Source organism: Pseudophryne corroboree, chromosome 8, assembly GCF_028390025.1.
Source record: "Pseudophryne corroboree isolate aPseCor3 chromosome 8, aPseCor3.hap2, whole genome shotgun sequence".
Classification (NCBI taxonomy): domain Eukaryota; kingdom Metazoa; phylum Chordata; class Amphibia; order Anura; family Myobatrachidae; genus Pseudophryne; species Pseudophryne corroboree.
Window position 1 is genome coordinate 55,294,757 of NC_086451.1, and position 24,486 is coordinate 55,319,242.

Sequence of the window (24,486 nt, forward strand, 5' to 3'; positions counted from 1 at the left end):
TCTGAAGTCCTTGAACCTCTACATAAAAAAGTTCAAGTTCAAGATGGAGTCACTCAGAGCAGTGATAGCGAACCTGGAAGAAGGGGACTTTATGGTATCCTTGGACATCAAGGATGCGTATCTACACGTTCCGATTTACCCCGCACACCAGGGGTACCTCAGGTTCATTGTTCAAAACTGTCACTATCAGTTTCAGACGCTGCCGTTCGGATTGTCCACGGCGCCTCGGGTCTTTACCAAGGTAATGGCCGAGATGATGATTCTTCTTCGAAGAAAAGGCGTATTAGTTATCCCATACTTGGACGATCTCCTAATAAGGGCAAGGTCCAGAGAACAGCTGGAGACAGCTTTAGCACTATCTCAAGAGGTGCTAAGACAACACGGGTGGATTCTGAATATTCCAAAATCCCATTTAATCCCGACAACTCGTCTGCTGTTCCTAGGAATGATTCTGGACACGGTTCAGAAAAAGGTTTTCCTTCCAGAGGAAAACGCCAAGGAGTTATCCGATCTGGTCAGGAACCTCCTAAAACCAGGAAAAGTGTCAGTACATCAATGCACAAGAGTCCTGGGAAAAATGGTGGCTTCTTACGAAGCAATTCCATTCGGCAGATTCCATGCAAGAATATTCCAAAGGGATCTGTTGGACAAATGGTCAGGGTCGCATCTGCAGATGCACCTGCGAATAACCCTGTCACCAAAGACAAGGGTGTCACTTCTGTGGTGGTTGCAGAAGGCTCACCTATTAGAAGGCCGCAGATTCGGCATTCAGGATTGGATCCTGGTGACCACGGACGCCAGCCTGAGAGGCTGGGGAGCAGTCACACAAGGAAGAAACTTCCAGGGAGTATGGACGAGTCTGGAAAAGTCTCTTCACATAAACATTCTGGAACTAAGAGCAATCTACAATGCTCTAAGCCAGGCGGAACTTCTCCTGCAAGGAAAGCCGGTGTTGATTCAGTCGGACAACATCACGGCGGTCGCCCATGTAAACAGGCAGGGCGGCACAAGAAGCAGGAGTGCAATGGCAGAAGCTGCCAAGATTCTTCGCTGGGCGGAGAATCACGTGATAGCACTGTCAGCAGTGTTCATCCCGGGCGTGGACAACTGGGAAGCAGACTTCCTCAGCAGACACGATCTTCATCCGGGAGAGTGGGGTCTACATCCAGAAGTCTTCAACATGTTAATAGACCGTTGGGAAAGACCAATTGTAGACATGATGGCGTCTCGCCTCAACAAGAAACTGGACAAATATTGCGCCAGGTCAAGAGATCCACAGGCAATAGCTGTGGACGCACTGGTAACTCCTTGGGTGTACCAGTCAGTGTATGTGTTTCCTCCTCTGCCGCTCATACCAAAGGTATTGAAGATCATACGGCAAAGAAGAGTAAGAACAATACTAGTGGTTCCGGATTGGCCGAGAAGGACTTGGTATCCGGAACTTCAAGAGATGCTCACGGACGAACCGTGGCCTCTACCTCTGAGAAGGGACCTGCTACAGCAGGGTCCCTGTCTTTTTCAAGACTTACCGCGGCTGCGTTTGACGGCATGGCGGTTGAACGCCAGATCCTAAAAGGGAAAGGCATTCCAGAAGAAGTCATTCCTACCTTGATTAAGGCACGGAAGGAAGTCACCGTGAAACATTATCACCGCATTTGGCGAAAATATGTAGCGTGGTGCGAGGATCGGAGGGTTCCGACGGAGGAATTCCAACTGGGTCGTTTCCTACATTTCCTGCAATCAGGATTATCTATGGGTCTCAAATTGGGATCCATTAAGGTTCAAATTTCGGCCCTGTCAATATTCTTCCAAAAAGAATTGGCCTCTGTCCCTGAGGTCCAGACTTTTGTCAAGGGAGTACTGCATATACAGCCTCCTGTGGTGCCTCCGGTGGCACCGTGGGATCTAAATGTAGTTTTAGATTTTCTCAAATCCCATTGGTTTGAACCATTGAAAAAGGTGGATTTGAAATATCTCACATTGAAAGTGACTATGTTACTAGCCCTGGCCTCTGCCAGGAGAGTATCTGAATTGGCGGCTTTATCTTATAAAAGTCCTTATCTAATCTTCCATTCGGATAGGGCAGAACTGCGGACTCGTCCGCATTTTCTCCCTAAAGTGGTATCAGCATTTCATCTGAACCAACCTATTGTGGTGCCTGCGGCCACTAGCGACTTGGAGGACTCCAAGTTGTTGGACGTTGTCAGAGCCTTAAAAATATACATTGCAAGGACGGCTGGAGTCAGAAAATCTGACTCGCTGTTTATATTGTATGCACCCAACAAGTTGGGCGCACCTGCTTCTAAGCAGTCGATTGCTCGTTGGATTTGTAACACAATTCAACTTGCACATTCTGTGGCAGGCCTGCCACAGCCTAAAACTGTAAAAGCCCACTCCACAAGGAAGGTGGGCTCATCTTGGGCGGCTGCCCGAGGGGTCTCGGCATTACAACTCTGCCGAGCAGCTACGTGGTCGGGGGAGAACACGTTTGTAAAATTTTACAAATTTGATACCCTGGCAAAGGAGGACCTGGAGTTCTCTCATTCGGTGCTGCAGAGTCATCCGCACTCTCCCGCCCGTTTGGGAGCTTTGGTATAATCCCCATGGTCCTTTCAGGAACCCCAGCATCCACTTAGGACGATAGAGAAAATAAGAATTTACTTACCGATAATTCTATTTCTCGGAGTCCGTAGTGGATGCTGGGCGCCCATCCCAAGTGCGGATTATCTGCAATACTTGTACATAGTTATTGTTAACTAATTCGGGTTATTGTTAAGGAGCCATCTTTAAGAGGCCCTTTCTGTTGTCATACTGTTAACTGGGTTTAGATCACAAGTTGTACGGTGTGATTGGTGTGGCTGGTATGAGTCTTACCCGGGATTCAAAATGCCTCCCTTATTGTGTATGCTCGTCCGGGCACAGTACCTAACTGGAGTCTGGAGGAGGGTCATAGGGGGAGGAGCCAGTGCACACCACCTGACCTAGTAAAGCTTTACTTTTTTGTGCCCTGTCTCCTGCGGAGCCGCTATTCCCCATGGTCCTTTCAGGAACCCCAGCATCCACTACGGACTCCGAGAAATAGAATTATCGGTAAGTAAATTCTTATTTTTTCCAGTGGTTGGGCCTAACACTTAGTGAATAACCACTTGTGTTCCAGGATCCTGAAGGAAAACCCAAGAAGGCCTCTATTCGGGACAATCAGGATGGTACCTATACTGTGTCCTATGTGCCCGATATGACTGGGCGCTACACTATTCTCATTAAATATGGAGGCGATGAGATCCCGTATTCTCCTTATCGCATCCGTGCAGTGCCAACAGGCGATGCCAGCAAATGCACTGTGACCGGTAAGTGGCCTTTGGCTTGCTTGGCTGTGTAAGGTATTCCACACTCTTGAAATTCCATAGATAAAAAGGAAGGCCATTTGAGGCTCTGGCCAATCCTGTGGACCTGGTTGCATCTCTTACCTGAGTAATCCAACCCCCACCCTATGAGATGCCGCCATACAATGTACACTGTTTCATCATGGCTCAGTGAGCAAGTGTCATGCGAATGTAATACATAGTTATAACTTATCTAGCGCTCTCGCAGTATACGACTTGGACAAGCTCTGAGTAGTGCAGGGTAGAGCGTGGAATGCCTGTAAGCACTTGCTCTCCTCACTGCTTTTTACGTACACACTTCTCAGCGCTGCACACTGTTTATGGCATAACATGTCATGATGTAATTTTATCTCTGCTGATGTTTTATTATGCACTTTACCCTCACATTTGTCACCTTGTCTCACATGACCTTTCCTTGCTCTTTGCCCTTTCACCTCAGTGTCAATCGGAGGTCACGGGCTAGGTAAGCCGCTTGCTGGTCTTGACTTTATCCCCCCCCCATCCCCCTCTCTCAAGTTTAAGTGTCTTGCTGGTTTCTGTCAGTAGAAGTGCAGTTATTTGGGTCTTCACAGCTGTTGGGGGGTATTAGTGGCATGGTTTGTTGCTGGCCCAACTCTTTTGAATGCTTTCTATACAAATTGGTTTGCAAATAATGCAGCACGGATAGCTGGGCTTTGATTAGTTCATTGCCCTGTTTATGGCAAAACATTTGGGGGGTGGGGGGCTGGGGAAGGTCTAACTTTTTTTTCTATCTAAGCCTGGGGCAAACACGAAGCAGTATTGGTATCTCTATTGCTTCCATGAGCAATGTGGGCAGCCATGTTTTAAACCTAATAAGGTTGAGTTTAATAGTCTGTTACATAGTGACTTAAACACTTGACTAACTTGAGCCAAACTAAGATTCAAGTAAGTGCGCTAAGCGATGTCAGAATTGTATAGTTATGTCTGGTCCTAGTGTAACAGCTGTGAACACTCAATACTGTCATGTAGATAAGGCGAATGGGCTGGGACAATGTTTTTGCTTTACTTGGTCTCAAAGACATGACATTGCTGCTGTTCCAATGTAACTTAAGCCTGAGGTTCTCGAATGCAGTCCTCAAGGCATCGCAACAGTCCAGATTTTAAGTATATCCATGCTTGGCCTTAGGTGACTTAATGAGCGCTGTGCTGAGCCATGGATATACCTAAAACCTGGACTGTTGGGTGCCTTGAGGACCACATTTGAGAACCTCTGGCTTAAGGTAGTTCTCCTAGTGTACCTGAATTCATACTGTTGGCCATGTAGAGATCATGCATCTTCCCAGACCAGCCTACTTCAGCCTTGTGGGGTTTTGTTTCCTTCTGTTCTCCCTGTGATTACGAATAGCATGCTGGGTGGTGATAGTGGTATAACCAGCTGTAGGTGTTTGGGCATCTCAAAAGTCTTGACAAAATGGGATGTAGTCGAAACATATTTGTGGTTATGGAGTGTGGCATGTTTGTAATGTGTTTAAAGACTCAACTCTAATTACACTGGTGTGGGTGACAGGACGAATTATATACCCCTTACTTTCTCTTGTATTGTATCTAGATATTGTGTGTTCCAAAGATCCCTATACTGGCTATCTACATTCTACTTTCTCCAAACCTGGTTCAGACCAGGTCTGGCTTGACTGACCCATAAATGCCCTTAAAGTAGAACTAACCATTTACAATTTTGTAGCTGGAATAGAATACTGGTGGTCATAAGGAACCGCCTTGGAAGGAGTATATTTTATTTTGAGCCCCAATCCGTTACCGTAACCATTTAAGTATTTAAGGAGACCACATCCTCGACTAAGAATGGTCAAGAACAAATGTATCTGCCAGTTGGCCTAGAACGTGTGCAGTAGCTTGGCCAAGTTGCTAAAAGGCTGTGATATGGTGCTACATTATTACTGCAGTTTTTTCCCCCTGCAGAGACTTGCCTGCAGCCAGCCAATTACTAGCCCACACTCCCTAACGCACAGTACCGTAGGCCATGTATTGGGGTAGGGTTTGTTGCACCATGCCTCTCCTAGCTTTGTTACTGCATGCCTGCTTGGTTCGGCTCATCTAAAACTTTCTTTAAATTTTAACTGCAACTCTAATTGCACCTAGCGGCACCCTCTTTCACTCTTTCTGCTGCTTCTTTGGAGCCATTGTGTTCTTATGGAAATCGGTCCTTCAGGAAATTTTTACACTGCTTCACGGTTAAGGCACAAATATGTGGACATGTCTTTAGTCTGTTCTAGTAACTCTGTAGTTGCAACACGATTAAAGGCGGTCTGCAGTTTTTTTTTGTTAAGTTTCTTTTCCCTTTCACCCACTAAGAATGGGCATCTTTATTCCTATTCCTTACTGGTTTAATTTACTGGTTGCCAAATCTGTAATAAAGGCTGTTAAAAAGAGTGGAAAAGTGAGCCTGTGGAGAAGTTGGCAATGGCAACCAATCAGCATTGAAGTAACATTTATAATTTGCATGCTATAAAATTATACAGAGCAACTGATTGGTTGCCATGGACAACTTCTCCACTGGCTCACTTCTCCACTGTTTTCAGTTCTTGGTACATCTACCCCACAGTCAGTCCAGGTTTTAAAGATCTCATGGTTTAGAACAGTCGGTTAAATCAAAATTACCATGGTCCTAATTCATCTGTGCTCTAACCAGGGCATTTGGGTGCCTTGAGAACAGATAGCATAGAAACCATGGTGCCTTAAGAACAGAATTTGGGAAATGTGGAGTTCATTCCAAATGACTATCTTCTTGCACCACATCTCGAGGTGGGGTCACCAGTGGTGAAGAACAGTGTGCATGGTTCACCAGGGTAGTGCTAGGACCTACTTGCCAAGGGCAGTTCCAGAATAAAATTACATGGGGGCGTAGGGGGGCAGACACCATGATGGGGGTAGGTAGAGGTGCTAGGTGTATTTGTGTGTGCCTTTTTGGTGTTTCCAGAAAAGGGGCATGCTATCCCCATGAGCCTCACCCCTCATTTTTGTTACGCTGGGGGCATGGGTTACATACAAAAGACAAGGCCATCACCCCTACCTGCTTACCATGCTGTGAGTCTCCCGGTCGTTGGCTGCGTCCTCCGGGGTGCTGTTCCATGCAATGGTGGCCGGCTTTCTCCTGGCCACAGTTTGTTCACCTTGGCTGAAGCACGTGAGTTATATAGTCAGATGTTAAAATAAAGTTGTGAGCTCAGTTTAAAAGTGATGTGCACGTCGCAACACTCTACTCCCCTTCACGTTCCAGCCCACAGCACCCCCTTTCTATGTCGGCACCCCTCCCCCTTTGATGTTCACAGCACTCGCCCCGCCTTTCAGCCCCTCCAATAATTGCATCTCACAGCATCGCATATCCCACGTTCAGACTTCCTGGCTTTGTCTACATCTGTTCTGATGCATTGCCACAGTAGCGCGTGTTGCTGGATGGACACCAATGACCACAGACTCTATCATCAAACATGACGGACAGCAGTGGTGTGCTACTCCTGCTCTCATTTAAAAAAATTAAACAAAAATGCCAGAAACGGGGAGGACTGCCCCTGTGCCCCCCTTACCCCTGGCTCCGAGTATATGTGCAGGGACCATGTTTAGAGGCACCCTGCTCAGTGCGCTTGCACATACAGTACACATCACTGATTAGAATAGCGATTCCATTTGTGGATGCCGGGTGCCTCTAAATATTGCCCTATCATACACGGACTGCGGAGCCAGTCTGACTGAGGATTGTTACGATTCACTGTCATTGTGACACCCTAATTCTGCTTTCTCCGAGTTCAGTTTACAAGACTGTGGACTGATCTATTTGACTTGTGCTGTATTCTTTATATGGCGCCACTCCATAGCACCCCACAGGGAAAATTGCAATGGTACACACAAATAATACAATATAAAAAGGCTCAACCAGATATTGCAAAGGGGAAACAAATCAAACACTCAGAATACATTGTACATACCAGTTGGCAGTCTTTAGGGCGGCAGATGTGGCCCCATATGTAGTAACATGCGAGTTTCAGGACCTGGCGCGAGTCTGGTGATTTGGCCTGTAGTTGTAAAACGTAAGTTGCCACTTGAATCTTCCCGTTTTCTGCAACTTGCATGCTATTACATATGGGCCATGGACTCTACGATTCTCTTAACTCTTCCTACTTCTGATATCTTGGTGCCTTAACTTTCCCATGGACCCTTCTTCCCTTACTGTACAACTGATACCATTTTGCCTAACATCACGTGAATAAAAATTTCCTGGAAACTGAGTCTCCTTTAGAACTTGGGGGGAGTTTGGCTGTGGATGGGGAAGGGTTTGGTTAAATAACTGCAAGTCTTATAGATTGTGAGAAATTTAAAAAATCTAACTTGCCTTCCCATTTGCCCCACCCTTTCCCCTCATCTTGGTTTCACACAGGTGCTGGTATTGGACCCACTATCCAGATTGGAGAGCAGACCGTAATAACAGTAGATGCCAAGGCAGCTGGGAAGGGTAAAGTGACCTGCACTGTGTGCACCCCAGATGGCACAGAGGTAGATGTAGATGTAGTGGAAAATGAAGATGGAACGTTTGATATCTTCTACACTGCCCCTCAGCCTGGCAAATACGTCATCTGTGTGCGATTCGGAGGGGAGCACATTCCAAACAGTCCCTTCCAAGTTACGGTAAGTGTGGACTGTAGATACAAATATGCAAGCGTTAGGAAAAGTCTACCATTTGAGCAATGTTGGTCACAAGCCAAATTGAGACCAATGACTGACGGCGGCAGTTGAGATGCTCCTGCACTTGCTGCCCAGCGTCAAACCAGTGGAGACAGGAGGATAGGGGGCATGCCAGCAGCTCAGAGCGCTGGGCATGCCCCCTCAGTGACGAAAATGGGGGTGTGGCTCGCGATTGCGGGCCCTACCATGGAGCCACACCCCCTCTTCCACAGGCCACTCCTCCTTTTCAGGTGGGTGCGCGTAAATGTCCCTCCTCCCCATGGAGAAAAGTTGGGGGGTATGGTATAGCGAGCAGACAAGCCATATATTGGGTGGCAGTGCTTCAGTTCATTTGTTAGTTACTACAGCAGAGTCACAATTAGTCTAGCAGTTTACTTCAACTAACATGAAATAATGGCATTATCTGACAGGTTCACATACATACAATCCATATCACTGTTCCGTTACCACAACTTCAGCGCTCAAATAGATTTCAGTGCCCCTAGTAGTGTGTGAATGCATGCGTACGCTGTGTGAACTTTGCGGACATCTGCAAATCTGTTCACAACTCGCTCACAATCGAATGATATTTCCATTCTGTGCAGTGTCTGCGCAGCCCAGGACTTACGAGTGCGATACAAACAGGCTGATTGGGGCAGGAGCTGACGTCACACGCCCTCCCTGAAAGCGCTTGGGAACGCCTGCATTTTTTCAGACACTCCCAGAAAATGGGCGGTTAACGTCCGCTTCCTGTCAATCACCTTGTGTACGCCTAGCGATTGAAATTTTCGCACCATTCTGTCGCTGCTTGGCCTCGAACGTGCACATTGCGGTGCATGCAGTCATTCGATAATCGGCCGCTGTGCAATTTCGCACAAGGGTGATCAGGTCTGAATTTGGCCCTGTGTGTGGTAGCCACTGTTTAACGTTAACCTAATGCAACTTCTCCTCCATTTTGTCATGTACTAAGAATATTTTGCTATTGTAACTGTTCCAAATGCATAGGACGTGTTTGGCTTTTGATATGCTGTAGATCTTTATACCAATTAATGAAATCTCTAGGTTGTACAATGTAACTGATGTGCTTACACCTCCCAACGCAGGCTCTGGACGGCGAGCAAATGATGCCTCAGCAGATGGTTCAGCAGCAGTTAGCCCCACCTTATGCATACCCGGGCATGCAGCAACCCTGGGTACCTTACCTTTCACAGTAACTGTATCATTCATGGGGGAGAAAAGACCTTCCTGGAGCACTAAGGGCAGGGGGGGAGGCATTCTGGAATTCAGTACTAGCGAAACATGCTACCCGCTTCTCCGTGCTTTACACCTGGGCCCAGATAGAATAGCCTGCAAGTTGCAGCAACTGGTGAGATTCTGGGGACCAGGCTGGTTTTGCCTCTTTATATTGTGCTTTAAATATACGGGTGGAATTGTGCCATTATGTAAGAGCCCCAGTTTTTCTGAATGTGTAACTGCACGGGTGTAGTCTAGTTGGCTGTACCTGCGGGCTCTGCACACACATGGGGAGTGTAATACAGTACACTCTCTCTGTATGGGGTTATGCAATGCTTCCGCTTGCTTGTGTGGCTTTTTTTTTTTTTTGCATGTGCCGTTACATTGATCACTCCCAATGCCTACTGTAGTGTTGCACAAATGATTAACTCTTTATATAGCTGGTGGCGGCCCTAACCTAGCTGGACAGGTTGGTGTTACTGCTTAACCTACATCGCTTCTTCTGCCAAGTCCCCACGCCAAATGAATTCCTAGAAGCTTTCCTTCCCTGCGCTACATGTTCCAGAGATGGACTTTACCTCCAATCTCCACTAGCCTTTAAATTTTGTGTAGCAGTGGGTGGGGGCGTGGGGGTTCCTGTGCTCATACCTGTCTGCTCTATAAATTCCAGATGTTTGCCATCTCTTCCCATTCTCATCACTACCAACATCTCCCCATTCAGCCCTCTCATCTGTCGGATTTCCAGCCAGCCACCTCAAGTGGCTGGCAGGAAGGATTTAACCCTTTTATCTCCACTTGTCCGTCTCATCCATTTTTCATGTGTTCAGAAATGTCTAATGGTCTCTTGCAGAATTCATTTTTCCAGGTTTGCCATGTTTGTGGATAAACTAACTGCAAAGACTTCCTTGTTCCATGAGATTTGTTCTTACATCAGTTTCTAATCCTAAACTCCACTGCCAGGTCACTGAATGATCTTACCATACTACTGCCAGTTCTTGTACTGGTCACTTCTCCCTGGCTGCTGGCTGGGAGAGTTTTGAAAAGTACTGGCCTTGGCTTGTCAAAGCTGAACTTTGTGGGTCCTGGATATGAAGTCTTCACTGTTCTACTGCTTAAGGATTATTGGGGGGGGGGGGGGGGGGGGGAGGGAGGAGGAGGAATTTCTCTGTATACAAAGACTGACAACCTAATGTCTCCATGGTCTTTACATAGTAACTGTATACGAAGTATAAACTATTGTAATGGTTTTTACCATTTCTGCTTGTATTGGGCAACTGTAGATGCTGCAAGTCATAGTATAGGAGCTATGTACATCTTAGAATGTATGGTAATGATCATATTCAGCTTGGTGAACTTCTAGCCATGAACCTGCATTGGAGTATGGATTTATCTCCCATTAGTCTGTCCTCTTCATCTTTTCCCCTTCATTATGCTGTCAGTGTGAGGACTTGTCTCATTAATGGTTCTTCTCTCTTTAGGCTACAGATCGCCCTGTAATGGGAGTGAATGGACTGGATGTTGCAGGATTGAGACCTTTTGACTTGGTTATTCCATTCACTATTAAAAAAGGAGAGATCACAGGTATAATTTGCCATAGAATAACTTCATACTCGGATGCCTCCAAACCATAGGGCAGATTCAGTAAGTTGCACGGTCCTGGCAGAACACGGTGTGATATTAGTGCAGGAAAACCTTGCTTGTTGCTTGACCCCATTGAAGTTTGAGCAAAATAAAATGTTCCTTCTATCTTATCTACAAATGCACCCAACCTAGTACTGAATTGTCTGTACCCCCTAGTGTGTTTTTATAGTTGCCTTGTAACATTCTTTAACCCAAACGGTGCTCCTCCATGCAGGAGAGGTCCGCATGCCTTCTGGGAAAGTGGCAAAGCCGGATATCACCGACAACAAGGATGGGACAGTAACTGTTAGATTCGCTCCCACAGAAGCTGGGCTCCATGAGATGGATATAAAGTATGACGGCATCCACATTCCAGGTAAGCCTGCTCACACTTGTCAGTAAGGGTCTTGGATCTTTTAATCGCCTGTGAAACAATGGTAGGGATGGGTTGAATAGTAATGTGTGCACACAAATTTTAGGCTGGGAAAGGTTGGTTTCCTTCGGTAAAAAGGTAATTTGTTTGTTGTAAGTTGTTGTACAGTCAAATGAAGGTACATGAACCATAAAATAACATGGCTTTGCACGTCTGACTGTTAGGGGAGCACCTCTCTTGGATGAATCGGTCGTTGGTTAGATCATGTTACAAGTGGATTATATAGCTTTTGAGGTATACACAAAAAAGCATTAGATAAATGTGTGGGCTAAAGAGTCTCCTTTTTGATGCCTGATAGTGTCTGCTTGTGATGAAGCCAATAACTGCAACGGATCAGTGGTGTGCACTGCTCTAGTAGGCACGGAAAGAAGTGTGGGTTCCTTGGCATGTGAGTGGATGGTGTTGCACTGGCTGGTATGCATTGTGTGGTCGGATTACTCAAAGGTCCCATGTTGGAAGGTCGGCTCTGTACACTGAACACGAGTTCTGTCCCTGGTGGCATTGGGGTCTCTCTGCAGTAGTGGAGAAACAAGTCTTCTCCAAACTCGCCAATCCACTTCCTGGAGAGATTCACCCGACTTTTCTCCACCAATCACAATGGTTGTTTCATGGGGGGTATTGAGCATAATGGAACAGTTGGATGGTTGAGCTGTGTACCTAGCATTCAGGAAGGGAAATGATCGGTCAACTCAAATTACTTAGTAAGGACGGTGTCATGTTAGGGAAAACCTGAAAGCGGGGCTGCAATAAGGAAAGCACAGGGTACCCGGTTGTACATAGTTCTATCCGGCTCATGGTAAATTTTATTTAAATTCCAGGGAGCCCTCTGCAGTTCTACGTGGATTATGTGAATAGTGGTCATGTTACTGCCTATGGCCCAGGATTAATTCATGGCATGGTGAATAAACCAGCGGTGTTTACCGTGAACACAAAAGATGCTGGAGAAGGTGAGTGGTTGCTGACAAATGGGAGGAGTCTAAAAGTGCTATTTCTGTGACTTGACACATGTTTGTCACCGCAGGTGGGCTGTCGCTGGCCATTGAGGGACCATCCAAAGCAGAGATCAGCTGTACGGATAACCAGGATGGAACGTGTACAGTGTCCTATCTCCCTGTCCTTCCTGGGGATTACAACATCCTTGTCAAGTACAACAACAAACACATCCCCGGCAGTCCTTTTGTTGCCAAAATCACAGGTGGTTGTTCCTCCATTGAAATATGAACTTTACAGCATTTCCTAGAAGGTCCTAAGTTAGATCTTTGTTCCTGGTCTTCACCATAGCAAAATATCTTAAGGTCCCCAAATGTTTCATCTCTCAGGTGATGACACCATGCGTATGTCCCAGCTGAAGGTCGGATCTGCTGCAGATATTCCTCTAAACATCACGGAGTCTGACCTGAGCCTGTTGACAGCCACCGTAACATCTCCTTCTGGAAGAGAAGAGCCGTGTCTGCTGAAGAGGCTCCGCAATGGACATATTGGTGAGGAGTATATCTGGGTAATGTGAAGACCCATCCAGCTGTGATGGATTTGTTCACCAGCTTGCTTGGCTTCTCTGCAGGTATATCGTTTGTGCCCAAGGAGACTGGAGAGCATATAGTCAGCATCAAGAAGAATGGCCACCATGTTCCCAACAGCCCCATCACTGTCATGATCAGCCAGTCGGAGATTGGTGATGCCAGTCGGGTGGTGGTCTCCGGGCAAGGTCTGACAGAAGGGCGAACATTTGAGCCAGCACAGTTTGTCATTGACACTAGAGAAGCTGGTAAGTTAAAATATGAACTGTAGTGATGGCCTTGCTGAACAGCTTTGCTTAGGAGTAAGCCAGTGTGCCCTCTAGAGGTGTCAGATGCATTGCGCCAACCAGTATTGAGTGAGCGGAGCTGGAACAGACCTCCAGCTGTGGGTGGTAATCTAGTGAATCTAGAAAACTTCCATTCTGATTTATTGTAGAATTTTTACCAAACGGGATTCTTTTTATTATTTAACTAGCATAACCGCAATAGAAAAAAAACTGCTGGTGGAGGAAACAGAGTTGTGAAGTAGTCCTGTAATTTCTGGCCAAAGTAGCACAACGTGAATTGTCTGAATTTACGTATGTGCTAAATAACGGAGCCTAATAAAGCAGCAACCCTCATCCGCTAGTAAAGCACGGATACAGCAGTGCTGGGTACCTGAACTCCCTGCCCTACACAAACAGTGGTACGTCTGTTTGGGACTGCTGTCACTCCACTTGGTGTACTCCATGCATCTGCTCTGCTTGGTGTAGTACATTTTTTCATTATAGACTGTTAACCAGCAATTGAGTGCGGGGGGGGGGGGGGGGCACAGGAGCTGTGTGTTTGTGGTGGGGGGGGGAGGGGGCTCAGGAGCTGTGCTAGTCCAGTTTTTTCTTTTTATATAGCAATCAGTGTATTCAAGATAAGTATGGAACAGAGCTATAGGTATAGACACTTAAAAGTGTGTAGAAGCTTGTCTGGCTTGATATTAAAAACATGAATTCATTGTTTAAGAATAGATAATGACAATACAGCATACTATTGAGATTATATCAAAACCTCAATCCGTAAAACCATGTATGTATGTATGTATATATGTATGTATATGTGTGTGTATATATATATATATATATATATATATATATATATATATATATATATATATGTATATATGTGTGTGTGTATATATGTATATGTATATATGTATATATATATATATATATATATATATATATATATATATATATATATATATATATATATATATATATATATATATATATATATATTCAAATGGTAATGAAGTCCCAAAATAAGTATGACTCTCTGAAGTTTGTGCCGCCAGTGTAGCTCTTAGAGCAGAGGTTCTCAAACTCGGTCCTCGGGGGCCCACACAGTGCATGTTTTGCAGGTCTCCTCACAGAATCGCAAGTGAAATAATGAGCTCCACCTGTGGACCTTTTAAAATGCGTCAGTGAGTAATTACTACACCTGTGCACCTGCTGGGTTACCTGCAAAACATGCACTGTGTGGGCTCCCGAGGACCGAGTTTGAGAACCTCTGTCTTAGAGATAATATACTCAGTCCGAGTTTACCAGTGAAGAATAGTTACTGGTCTGTCATGCAGAAGTCTATACAGTCCTTAGCAAGATCCATGGCTGTAGGTTGGTACAAACGGACATTGAAAACAGGGTTCTTACCTTTTATATAGTACATGTGTATAGTATCATGGTGGATGACTAGTCTCTGTGCTGACTGAATGCCTGTCACTGCAGGGTACGGTGGCCTCAGTCTGTCCATTGAGGGTCCCAGCAAAGTAGATATTAACACTGAAGACTTGGAAGACGGAACGTGCAGAGTAACGTACTGCCCTACAGAGCCTGGAAACTACATCATAAATATAAAGTTTGCTGACCAGCATGTACCAGGTATCTCCTAGTTTTATGCTAGTATGTAATAAACTTAATGCTCTTACATTACTGGATACAAATACCTTCTATTAGAGATTTGCGGTTTGTAGCTGCAAGGCTTGATACTCTGATATGTAACATGAATTCTGTTCTGCAGGCAGTCCCTTCTCTGTGAAGGTGACGGGTGAAGGAAGAATGAAGGAGAGTATCACACGCAGAAGAACAGCACCATCTGTTGCGAACATTGGCAGCCAGTGTGACCTAAGCCTGAAAATACCCGGTGAGCGATGCCTCATTTACACTGTAAAGACTGCTCCATTGTGTGTGTTAGTGTGACTGTCATTAGTCAGGCAGAACTGTGTACAGCTTCCTTTCCAGTCGGGCGCACCTCTGTACCGCGCATCTGAGACTTGTCTGCTGCGTTCTAGGATGTGGTGGAAGATTGCTATAAAAAGGGTCTTATACTGATTGTATTGGTACCTGCTTGAGCATATGCCTTTGTCCACTTTGTGGGCTTGGTGTCTCTAATGGTTTAGGGGTCTTGGTGAACATTTCTTTAGAATTTATGTTCTGGTTAATGAGTCCAGAACGCAAGCACAGTGGGGGGTTTTCTATTTGGTGCACCAGGCGTCGCCAACCTCTATGGTGCCACTGCGGTTTGTACGATCACAATGTTTTTATAGTCTAGTGATGAGTTTACTAAGGTCAATTCTGCCGGAACGGGCATATGGCGCTCATCTAGAAGATTTGGTTACTCATTTTGATTAGATCTGTGTATTCCTGTTCGTGTTGGCATAAGCTCAGCATCACCCCAGAAAGACCCGATCCTTGTGTCTGTGATCGTAAATGTGCAGAACAAGTCTGCAGGTATCTTAGCGGTCATTTGTACAGGCTTAGAGAACAGATGACTTCTCTTTATTGGTGTTAGCAATATACTGCGTACATTAGGGCAGTTCTAAAGGGATGCAGCCAAAATGCCTGCAGCAGGGATACCAGCGTTCCGGAGACTGACGCCGGAATCGCGACACCCGCCTCTAGTTCCCACTCAGTTGGTGGGTCCACACCACTGACAGAGTGGGAATAGAACCTGTGGTGAGCACAGCGTGCCTGCAAGGGCGGTCTCTGGCAGTATTCCGGCAGACAGGATTCCGCTGTCTGTATACCGACAGCTGGCATCCCGTCTGCCAGAATATCCTACCAGACCTGTTCTAAATGACTTCTCTTGGGCTGATTTCTAAAAAGTACATTCAGTTAAGCATGGTAGATGAGGCTCGGGGTATTGAGCTGTAAAACGTTAGGGGTCCATACCTTTTAGGCCGTAAATACCTGATCTGCATACAAGGTCTCCATGTGCTCATGAAGATGGTATTTTTCTCTTACAGAAATCAACATTCATGACATGACTGCACAGGTCACAAGTCCATCTGGCAAGACTCATGATGCCGAAATAATGGAGGGGGACAACAACACCTATTGCATCAGATTCGTCCCTACGGAGATGGGCGTTCATACAGTCAGTGTCAAGTACAAGGGCCAGCATGTGCCAGGAAGCCCCTTCCAGTTCACTGTAGGACCCCTTGGTGAAGGAGGAGCGCACAAAGTGCGTGCCGGCGGACCGGGCTTGGAGAAAGCAGAGGTTGGAACCCCAGGTATGGAACCAGGCACCAACTAGCTGCCTCTATAGTGGCACAGATCTTTCCTTTATTTTCTCATAACTGTTAAAAATAAGTCTGTGGTTTCACAAGAGTAATGTAGTGTGCAGCTTGCTGTAATGCTGGTTACCTGTGAAATGCGGTGTATATTGTACTCCATCCTTTTTCCTTGCAGCGGAGTTCAGTATATGGACAAGAGAGGCTGGTGCAGGAGGTCTTTCCATTGCAGTGGAAGGACCCAGCAAAGCCGAAATAGCTTTTGAGGATAGGAAAGATGGGTCTTGCGGGGTGTCCTACGTTGTACAGGAGCCTGGTAGGTATACCTGTGTGTGTGTGTGTGTGTGTGTGTATGAATAAATAAAATATATGTGGTTTTCTGTAGCTGATGGTGTCTATGCAGTATATACTTTTGTTCACCATGATCTTTATGGTTGGTCACCATAAATTGAAACAGTTTTGTAGCGTCCTGTTTTAGCACATGGTAGAAATCTAAATTGATTTACTCTGTAGACGTAACTTATAAAAAAGATGAACAATGTCTTGTAAACAAGCTGGAGAAATGCCCTACTGATTTCTTTCCTCTGCTCTTGTAGGAGATTACGAGGTGTCCGTGAAGTTCAATGATGAGCACATCCCGGACAGTCCCTTTGTGGTTCCCGTGGGTTCTCCGTCAGACGACTCTCGTAGACTCACTGTTTCTAGTCTTCAGGTGAGGCACTGGGAAAAACCTTAGCCCTTACTGGTTGGGCAGAGAACTTGTCTCCTGAGCAGCTGTCAAGAATCCCACCCCAGCCCCATCATTTGTTCCTGGTGCATTCTGTGTAAGGGTGAACACCAAGGCTTGCTTTGGCAGTCTGTCATGCACTTTGATATTTCATTAGAGACTCCTTGAGGTTTATGGAATAGCCAAAGTAGAAATAAATCCCTTTCCTTTCAATGAGTACATGTCATTCACTCATTTCAGTAGAGCTGCTTGCCATCTAGTGGTAATAGTTCTAACTGAGCCTAATTGAGGAACTCTCGTTACACCGTTCAGTACTCCCAGTCCAGCAATGAGTTTCCCAGCTGCCTCAGGAGGCTCTCAATGTGTTTTTCTCGTGTCTTTCTTAAAGGCTTCTAACAGGATCAGGACTCCTGTACTAAAACCCGCCAGTGTTTAAAGAGGAAAAGGATAAAAGGAGTTGAGCCATGGTACTGGCTTATTGTGTGTGAATGGAAGTTCTAATCTTGGCAAGCTGTATCTGCTTCTCTTCAGGCTGTTTTTCCATTTCTGTTCACTTAACTGTAAAAAAAAAAAACAACAACAATTTCATCGCTACCTGTAGGGTTCCACAATGGTTGACTGAACCTCTATAACCTCCAGCCATTTACCTGGCTGTAGGAGAAAGTCTAGGTAGTATTTTAAAATAAAAAAAACCTGCAAGTGATGTGACGTAGTGATCCTAAACGGATTGGTAAAGGAAAGATTTATTATACACTTTCCAAAATGTACTTTTAAAATATCCCCAAGATTTGGAACCCATTAGCTCAAGTTGAACTAGTTTAAATATCTGCCTTGTATAAGATCAGAAAGCAGTATTTACTGCTGCCCTCACCTTGGCGGTGGGAATTGAGCATTGGAAGTAGTAGAAGCTGATTCAGTCAACCATCTTCTGTAATACTTGGAGCCTAGATCCATAGAGCCATCTTCTGCTGTGGCTTTCTTCACACAAACAGTATACCACTGCCAGGTTCTCCTTTGAGATGGTCCTCTTCCTCATTAAACCAGGCCGGGGCGGGTAAGTATTGCGCCTGTGAGGGCAATGACCGTTCATTATTTGAAGTTTGTATTATTTGCAGTTTTTCTAAACCATTTAATGTGCTTTTAGGAGTCAGGGTTAAAGGTCAATCAGCCAGCCTCTTTTGCAGTAAGTCTTAATGGTGCCAAAGGAGTTCTAGATGCCAAGGTCCACAGCCCCTCTGGGGCACTGGAGGAGTGTTATGTGTCCGAGATCGATGAAGGTGAGAATGTTGGCTACATGTGGGGGAAATGTATTGTGTGCTGGGACGTTTTCTATGTACTGGCACCTCGCACATTTATTCTAGATGGTGAAAGATGGGCAAAGCGTATTACCTACTTGTAACATTTGATGTATAACGCTTTTAGCTAGTCTGTTCCTGGAATTTGATGACCTTCAGATATTTCATTGGACTTTACGCATGGTAGGAACTCACATTAACTATGGAAAGGTTAATGGTAGTCTTGTAACTAGCTCACAACTTCAGTTTTCTTGTAGGACTGCTCTTGTATAATATAAAGAAATGGCCTAACATTTCTACTCCATAGCTTTCTGGTAACAAGACGACGCATAGCACAGGTTCTGAAGCACTAACGTGTTTATGATAGAATACTTCAGTGTTGCCTCATATAAAACAATAACATGATCTACACCTATGGAGAAACGGCATGTAATGACTCTAGGCCTGTACCAAAACACTCCATGTATAACTTTTTGTTTTGTATTCTCCCTCAGATAAATATGCTGTGCGCTTCATTCCCAGAGAGAATGGCTTATATCTAGTTGATGTGAAGTTCAATGGATCCCACATCCCTGGTAGTCCCTTTAAAATTCGTGTAGGGGAACCAGGGCAGGCTGGAGACCCAGGAATGGTGTCTGCATATGGGGCAGGATTAGAAGGTGGCACGACTGGTAAGTCCTATGAGTAAGCTTGGTTGTACGTTTGTTCTAATTACTAAATGTTCATCCTGTAATGTATAGCTGGCATTTAACGGCAGACTTGGTTTGCAAGCCATACTATACTGATCGTAGTCTTGTTGCTGTAACGTTCTTACTCCTTTCTCAGGAAATGCGGCAGAGTTTATAGTGAATACCACAAATGCTGGTGCTGGGGCTTTGACCGTAACGATCGATGGACCTTCAAAGGTTAAAATGGATTGCCAAGAATGCGCAGAGGGCTACAAAGTCACATACACCCCAATGGCACCTGGGAGCTACCTGATCTCCATAAAGTATGGGGGTCCTTACCATATTGTTGGAAGTCCATTCAAAGCAAAGGTCACTGGTGAGTAAAGTCCTTAAATGTGAAGTCTTGGTCACCACTTTAGTCTCATTTCTGATAAATCATGCAAATCTGCCCTGTCCTATCGACTTAAAGCCAAAAATTTATACATAGAGCAATTTGGGGCATATAAATACTGGGCTCTTGAATTCATCCACACTGTATTTAAGTTTGATTTTCGGAACTTCTTGGTTTATGCTTTCAACTGCTTTATAGCCTTTCTGTAACTTATACCAGCTACATTGTGGTACCTAATGATGGAAAATGGTTCATTGGTCATCAATGCAATTTAACATTTACTATGGTCTGGTTCCTTAGGGCCCCGTCTGGTGACAAGCCACAGTCTCCATGAGTCCTCTTCAGTTTTTGTTGACTCTGTCACAAAATCAGAGGCTTTCACGCAACAAGGAGCCCTTCCTAGAGTATCATCCGATGCAAGCAAAGTAGTCGCCAAAGGGCTTGGGCTGAACAAAGCCTTTGTTGGTCAGAAGAACTCATTCACGGTAGACTGCAGCAAAGCTGGTGAGTTTCCTTGTCTACTTACACTCAGTGACTTTTACAAAAGCATTTAATTAGTTTGGTAGTGGACATAAAGGCCAAATGTAAACCTTTTTCTAATACTTGTGATGGTTTGTAGTTCTTACCAGTGCAACGGTGTTTAAATGAAGAGGCTTTTAGACTCTCCAACAAACTGGTCATGTCAATCAGAACTAAGGCAGGATTGCCCATCCTCACCAATATTTTAAAGTTGTTGTGTAATATTGAGTAATGTCTGGTCGTATAGATTTTATTTATTTCGAAAATCTGTTTCAGTTTGATCTATTCTACAAGACATAATTTACGTTTTTACCATTAAGGTCATTTGAGAGATGCATGTCTAGAGCCTTGTATGTTTGACAATGTACAGTAGTCCTCTTGTGTGCAATGGTATAATCAACTATTTTCTTTGTTCAATCAGGTAACAATATGCTGCTTGTTGGTGTTCATGGACCAAAGACCCCATGCGAAGAGATTGTGGTGAAGCATCTTGGAAACCGGTTGTACAACGTTACGTACCTCCTGAAGGACAAGGGGGACTATATCCTGGTTGCCAAGTGGGGAGATGAGCACATTCCAGGCAGCCCTTACCATGTATCTGTGCCTTAATCTGCCACCCCCTTGTTCTGGTTCCAAAACCCCCCTTACCCTCTGTGTGCGTGTCTTAATGTACAGCTACCCTACACCCAACCTCACCCTATGTGACTGAGGGGGTCAGAGGTCAGCTCTGGTTTTGGGGGTCTTGCTTAGCTGGTTCAAGATTATGCAATGGCCATATTCAGCCCCCGTTGCACTGAAGGGGCAAAAGTGTGAACGGGTGCATTAGGTCATATTTTGGGGAAAGAGGGATGGTCAGGAGTGCTGGATAAGCAGCTCGGTTGTGAACGTGGCACTTTTTATTCCATATTAGTCTTAGAGACGGCTGCTAATTTCAAGTTGGTCTAGGTCCATCCCCTGACCCTCCAAGGGCTGCTTTATATGCCACATGCTCCTGTTTGCAGTCCTGCCCCGTATTTGTTTACATTTGTTTGTTCTCCTTACCGTAAACGGTTGTAAGGGATTTCTGGGATGGTAATGGGTGTTTCATGGGAGGACAGAAGACCTAATGGAGCATCCAGATGATTCCTTTCTGTAGACTCTAAAAATGCCTATTCTCCAATTTACCTTTCTACAACCTGTGAGGCTGTCTGTGATGAAATGCAAAAATAGTATTGCAATGGCTAAACGCCATCCAAACTATCTGAAGCACAGACCGAAAACAATTTTTTTATTCCTTTACTTTAAAAGCAACCACTACCTGTTAGACTCAGATCACTAAACTTGTACTGGTCCTGTTTATCCAATTTCAGCAAAAGTTAGTTCCCTAGAAGTGGTGCTGTGACTTGTCCCTTCTCCCTCCCCAGTGTCTAAGTGTTTTTACCTGTCGTCCTGAGATTGGGTTACTTCTGAGATGCTTCATTGGGCTGCGAGCTGGTTCACCTACCAAAGGCCATTCCGATGGGTTTGCTTCCAGTTAACCAAATCTTGTTTGTTATTTTTCTAAAAAAAAATTAAAGTTTTTGTTTTTATTTTTATTTTTTTGTTGTGCACGACTACAGTACTTTGCTCTTAACGATAACAATAAAATTCTGCTTTTAATCGTCTTTTTGTATCTTCCCTCATTCAATGAACAGTTTGAGAATTAAAATTTGATGGTAAGTTGTAGCTGCTGCTAACACAAAAGGTCATCCGGGTCCAGTGCCTCGTACCTCAGTGGAGACACTAGTTCCTAATCTTCTGCCTTACACTGTGTAGGCAGTAGGTAATCTGGTGTGGGGCTGTCCCGTAACCAGTTGGTGGTGGAACTTGCTGGATGAATTTACTATTGGACTTTCTGCCGAGTCTATTAGAATAAACCGTCTGCCACTGACCTTTTGTACCTTTTTAGTGTTCTCTACTGGACTTGAATTGCTTAGATTTCAATAAACAGGAATAATGGGGCGTTATAAAACTGGGTGGGTGTGTGGACAATTTTCTATATACAACCAGATACCATAATCAATTGGTCGACATGGTCAAAAGTTCAACATATAAAAGGTCGACTGGTTCAAAAGGCACAGGTTTAAATGGTCACAAGACAATGTGACACAAGGATTTTTCTTTTTCATCCACTAGGGGTCACTGGAGTACTCTTGGGATATGGACGGCTTTAGCAGGACAGGCACTGAATATTTAAATTTAGTAACTCTCCTCCCCTCCATACTCCCAGAATACCTCAGTGTTTTTTCGGTGCTCACAGGAGTGACGAGCACGAGTGGCACATACTTCGATTTTAATACTTCAGCACATCCCTTCCCAGCTTAGCAAGAAGCTCGGTCCGGGATAGTGCACGCTGCAAGAAGCGGCTACTGGCGTGTGTCCTCACACAAGGAGCACCCTCACAGCCACAAGCAACTCTGTCTGAGCTGCAGGAAAGGCTGGGCGGAGCTTACAGAAGAAGCCCAGTCATAGCCCCTCACTACAGGAGATCAGGTATGCTGGGGACAGGGCGGTCAGCTCGCGCTGCTGCCCCGCTGTGTGGGGAACGCGCTGGCCAAAGGTCTAAGCACGCTTCTATACGCCGCCCACCGCCGCTGCCCCGCTGTGCATGGGGAATGTGCTTTGCAGAGTTACATTCCCCACCACTTTCCGGCTCCCAGCAGCACTGTTGCGGGGCGTCCGTCCGCCTCCACGCCTGCCCGCTCCCCGCTGAATCAAGGCCGTGGCTCCCAGCGGCGGTCAGATCACGGCTACCGCTGGGCGCCTGTCACCCTCCAGGCTCCGTACAGAGCTACTAACAGCGGCTTCCGGCAGCGCGGCTCCGATCAGCGCTACCACTGGCCACTTCACTCCCCGGCTCCCTACACGCCGCTCCCGTCCACTGCATGAAGCTCAAGGGGGGAAAGCAGTATATCAGGCAACACAGCTGCAAGGGGAGGGAGGGGAGAAAATGCCCATAGCAGCAGCATTATTATAGGCAAGGCTGCATGGGTTTAATAGGAAGATAGGCTGTTAAGCCTATATTAACAGGGTTACAGGTTATAATGTGTATGATAGCCTGAAATGTGACTCTGACTGTAAGCATGGCAGGACATTTTAACCATGCTTCCTGTTCTTCCAGAACGTTCCTGTCCTACAACATTACTCCACCGGATGGCGCAGGGGTGTTAGTGGGAATTTTGGATCAGGTTTCTTATAGTACTGGCCACGTGCACTGCACTTTGGCCGTAGACACACCTTAGTAATTTTACGGAGTTGTGCGAGCTGTCTGTCTTGTCTATTTGTGTTGTCTGTCTGCATAATGAGTAAGGCACCAGCAAAAACAAAAAAGCAGTTTCACTGCAATGTCTGTAAGAGTGTGTTACCGGATGGTTCTACCACATGCACAGTGTTTTGTAAATTCAGCTGCAAATACGATTTCTACTCCGGTTTCATCCCCGGATCCTCAATGGGCAATATTAGCGGATGTAATGGCTGGGTTGCAGTCAGAATTGGCCGCCGCTCACCACGAACGGGAGGCGGCAAGATCGGAGTCTCGGGTGAGACCGCCAGAGATACCAGAAGGGTCTCTGCTTTTGCCAAGGTCCAAGTCCACTTCGGGTAGAAGGGATAAATTTAATCTGTCTTATGATTTACCAGTTTCTGCTATGTTGCATTCTGACTATTCTATGCCAGACCTCACTGCGCAAGATGAGCATGAGGAAGGCGAATTGGACCAGCAGTCAGATAGTGAGGATATTGACAGCCCAGGCATTGATAATCTCATCAGGGCGGTGCGTCAGTCTCTGAAGTTGACAGAAACTGAAGAACCTCTGACAAATGATGAGGTGGTATTTACTAAACCCAGATCTCCAGTATGTTTTTCCTTTTTCGGAATCTCTTAAGATGTTAATAGAGGCACGGAAGAATCCAGATAAACTGTTTTCTATACCTCGCCGATTTAAGTCTAGTCACCTGTTTCCAGAGTCTGTGACATCTACATGGGAGAATCTGCCAATGGTGGATTAGTCTGTCAAAACTTACTAAAAAATTAACCATTCCAGTACCAACTGCTACTACACTTCAAGACCGGTCAGAGCGTAAACTAGAAGCTAAGCTAAAGTCCATGTATACAGCAGCAGGGGTGTTGCTTAGATCTGGTTTGGTTGGCATTTGGGTAACTAAGGCGTTAATTGTATGGATAACAGAACCCAGGTTCGCCCTATAAGACTACCACCTTATACTTCTTGCTGATCAAATTTGTGAAGCTGCTGATTATCTATGTACAGCTTCTACGGACGTCTGTCAGGTCAGTTCTCGCCTTTCAGCGTCACTAGTTACGGCACGACGAGCACTCTGGCTGTGTTCTTGTCAGGCGGAGGCAGAGGTCAAGAGAGGAATAGAAGTTACCTTATGGTGGCGAGAAGCTGTTTGGGCCTGAATTGGACAAATGGATTTCTGAGGCCG

The 24,486-nt window shown here is 45.5% G+C and overlaps 1 protein-coding gene across 4 annotated transcripts in view; it reads left to right on the forward strand.

The window, feature by feature from the left end:
* The window catches only part of FLNA (filamin A), a 119,779-nt gene extending 98,114 nt beyond the window's left edge, over positions 1 to 21,665 (forward strand). The window contains exons 29-48 of one of the 4 annotated variants that reach the window (XM_063936402.1): positions 3,158 to 3,347; positions 3,823 to 3,846; positions 7,795 to 8,042; positions 9,182 to 9,271; positions 10,790 to 10,892; positions 11,167 to 11,307; positions 12,183 to 12,311; positions 12,386 to 12,559; positions 12,684 to 12,845; positions 12,926 to 13,129; positions 14,639 to 14,791; positions 14,931 to 15,053; positions 16,156 to 16,422; positions 16,601 to 16,738; positions 17,019 to 17,134; positions 18,294 to 18,426; positions 18,939 to 19,115; positions 19,270 to 19,488; positions 19,804 to 20,007; positions 20,444 to 21,665. In XM_063936402.1, coding sequence (XP_063792472.1) covers positions 3,158 to 3,347; positions 3,823 to 3,846; positions 7,795 to 8,042; positions 9,182 to 9,271; positions 10,790 to 10,892; positions 11,167 to 11,307; positions 12,183 to 12,311; positions 12,386 to 12,559; positions 12,684 to 12,845; positions 12,926 to 13,129; positions 14,639 to 14,791; positions 14,931 to 15,053; positions 16,156 to 16,422; positions 16,601 to 16,738; positions 17,019 to 17,134; positions 18,294 to 18,426; positions 18,939 to 19,115; positions 19,270 to 19,488; positions 19,804 to 20,007; positions 20,444 to 20,631 — 3,183 coding nt within the window. In that variant the 3' untranslated portion in view covers positions 20,632 to 21,665. The remainder of the gene's footprint in view (positions 1 to 3,157; positions 3,348 to 3,822; positions 3,847 to 7,794; positions 8,043 to 9,181; positions 9,272 to 10,789; positions 10,893 to 11,166; positions 11,308 to 12,182; positions 12,312 to 12,385; positions 12,560 to 12,683; positions 12,846 to 12,925; positions 13,130 to 14,638; positions 14,792 to 14,930; positions 15,054 to 16,155; positions 16,423 to 16,600; positions 16,739 to 17,018; positions 17,135 to 18,293; positions 18,427 to 18,938; positions 19,116 to 19,269; positions 19,489 to 19,803; positions 20,008 to 20,443) is intronic. The other 3 variants (XM_063936404.1, XM_063936403.1, XM_063936405.1) reach the window with 3 other exon arrangements.
* Positions 21,666 to 24,486: the final 2,821 nt, after the last annotated feature.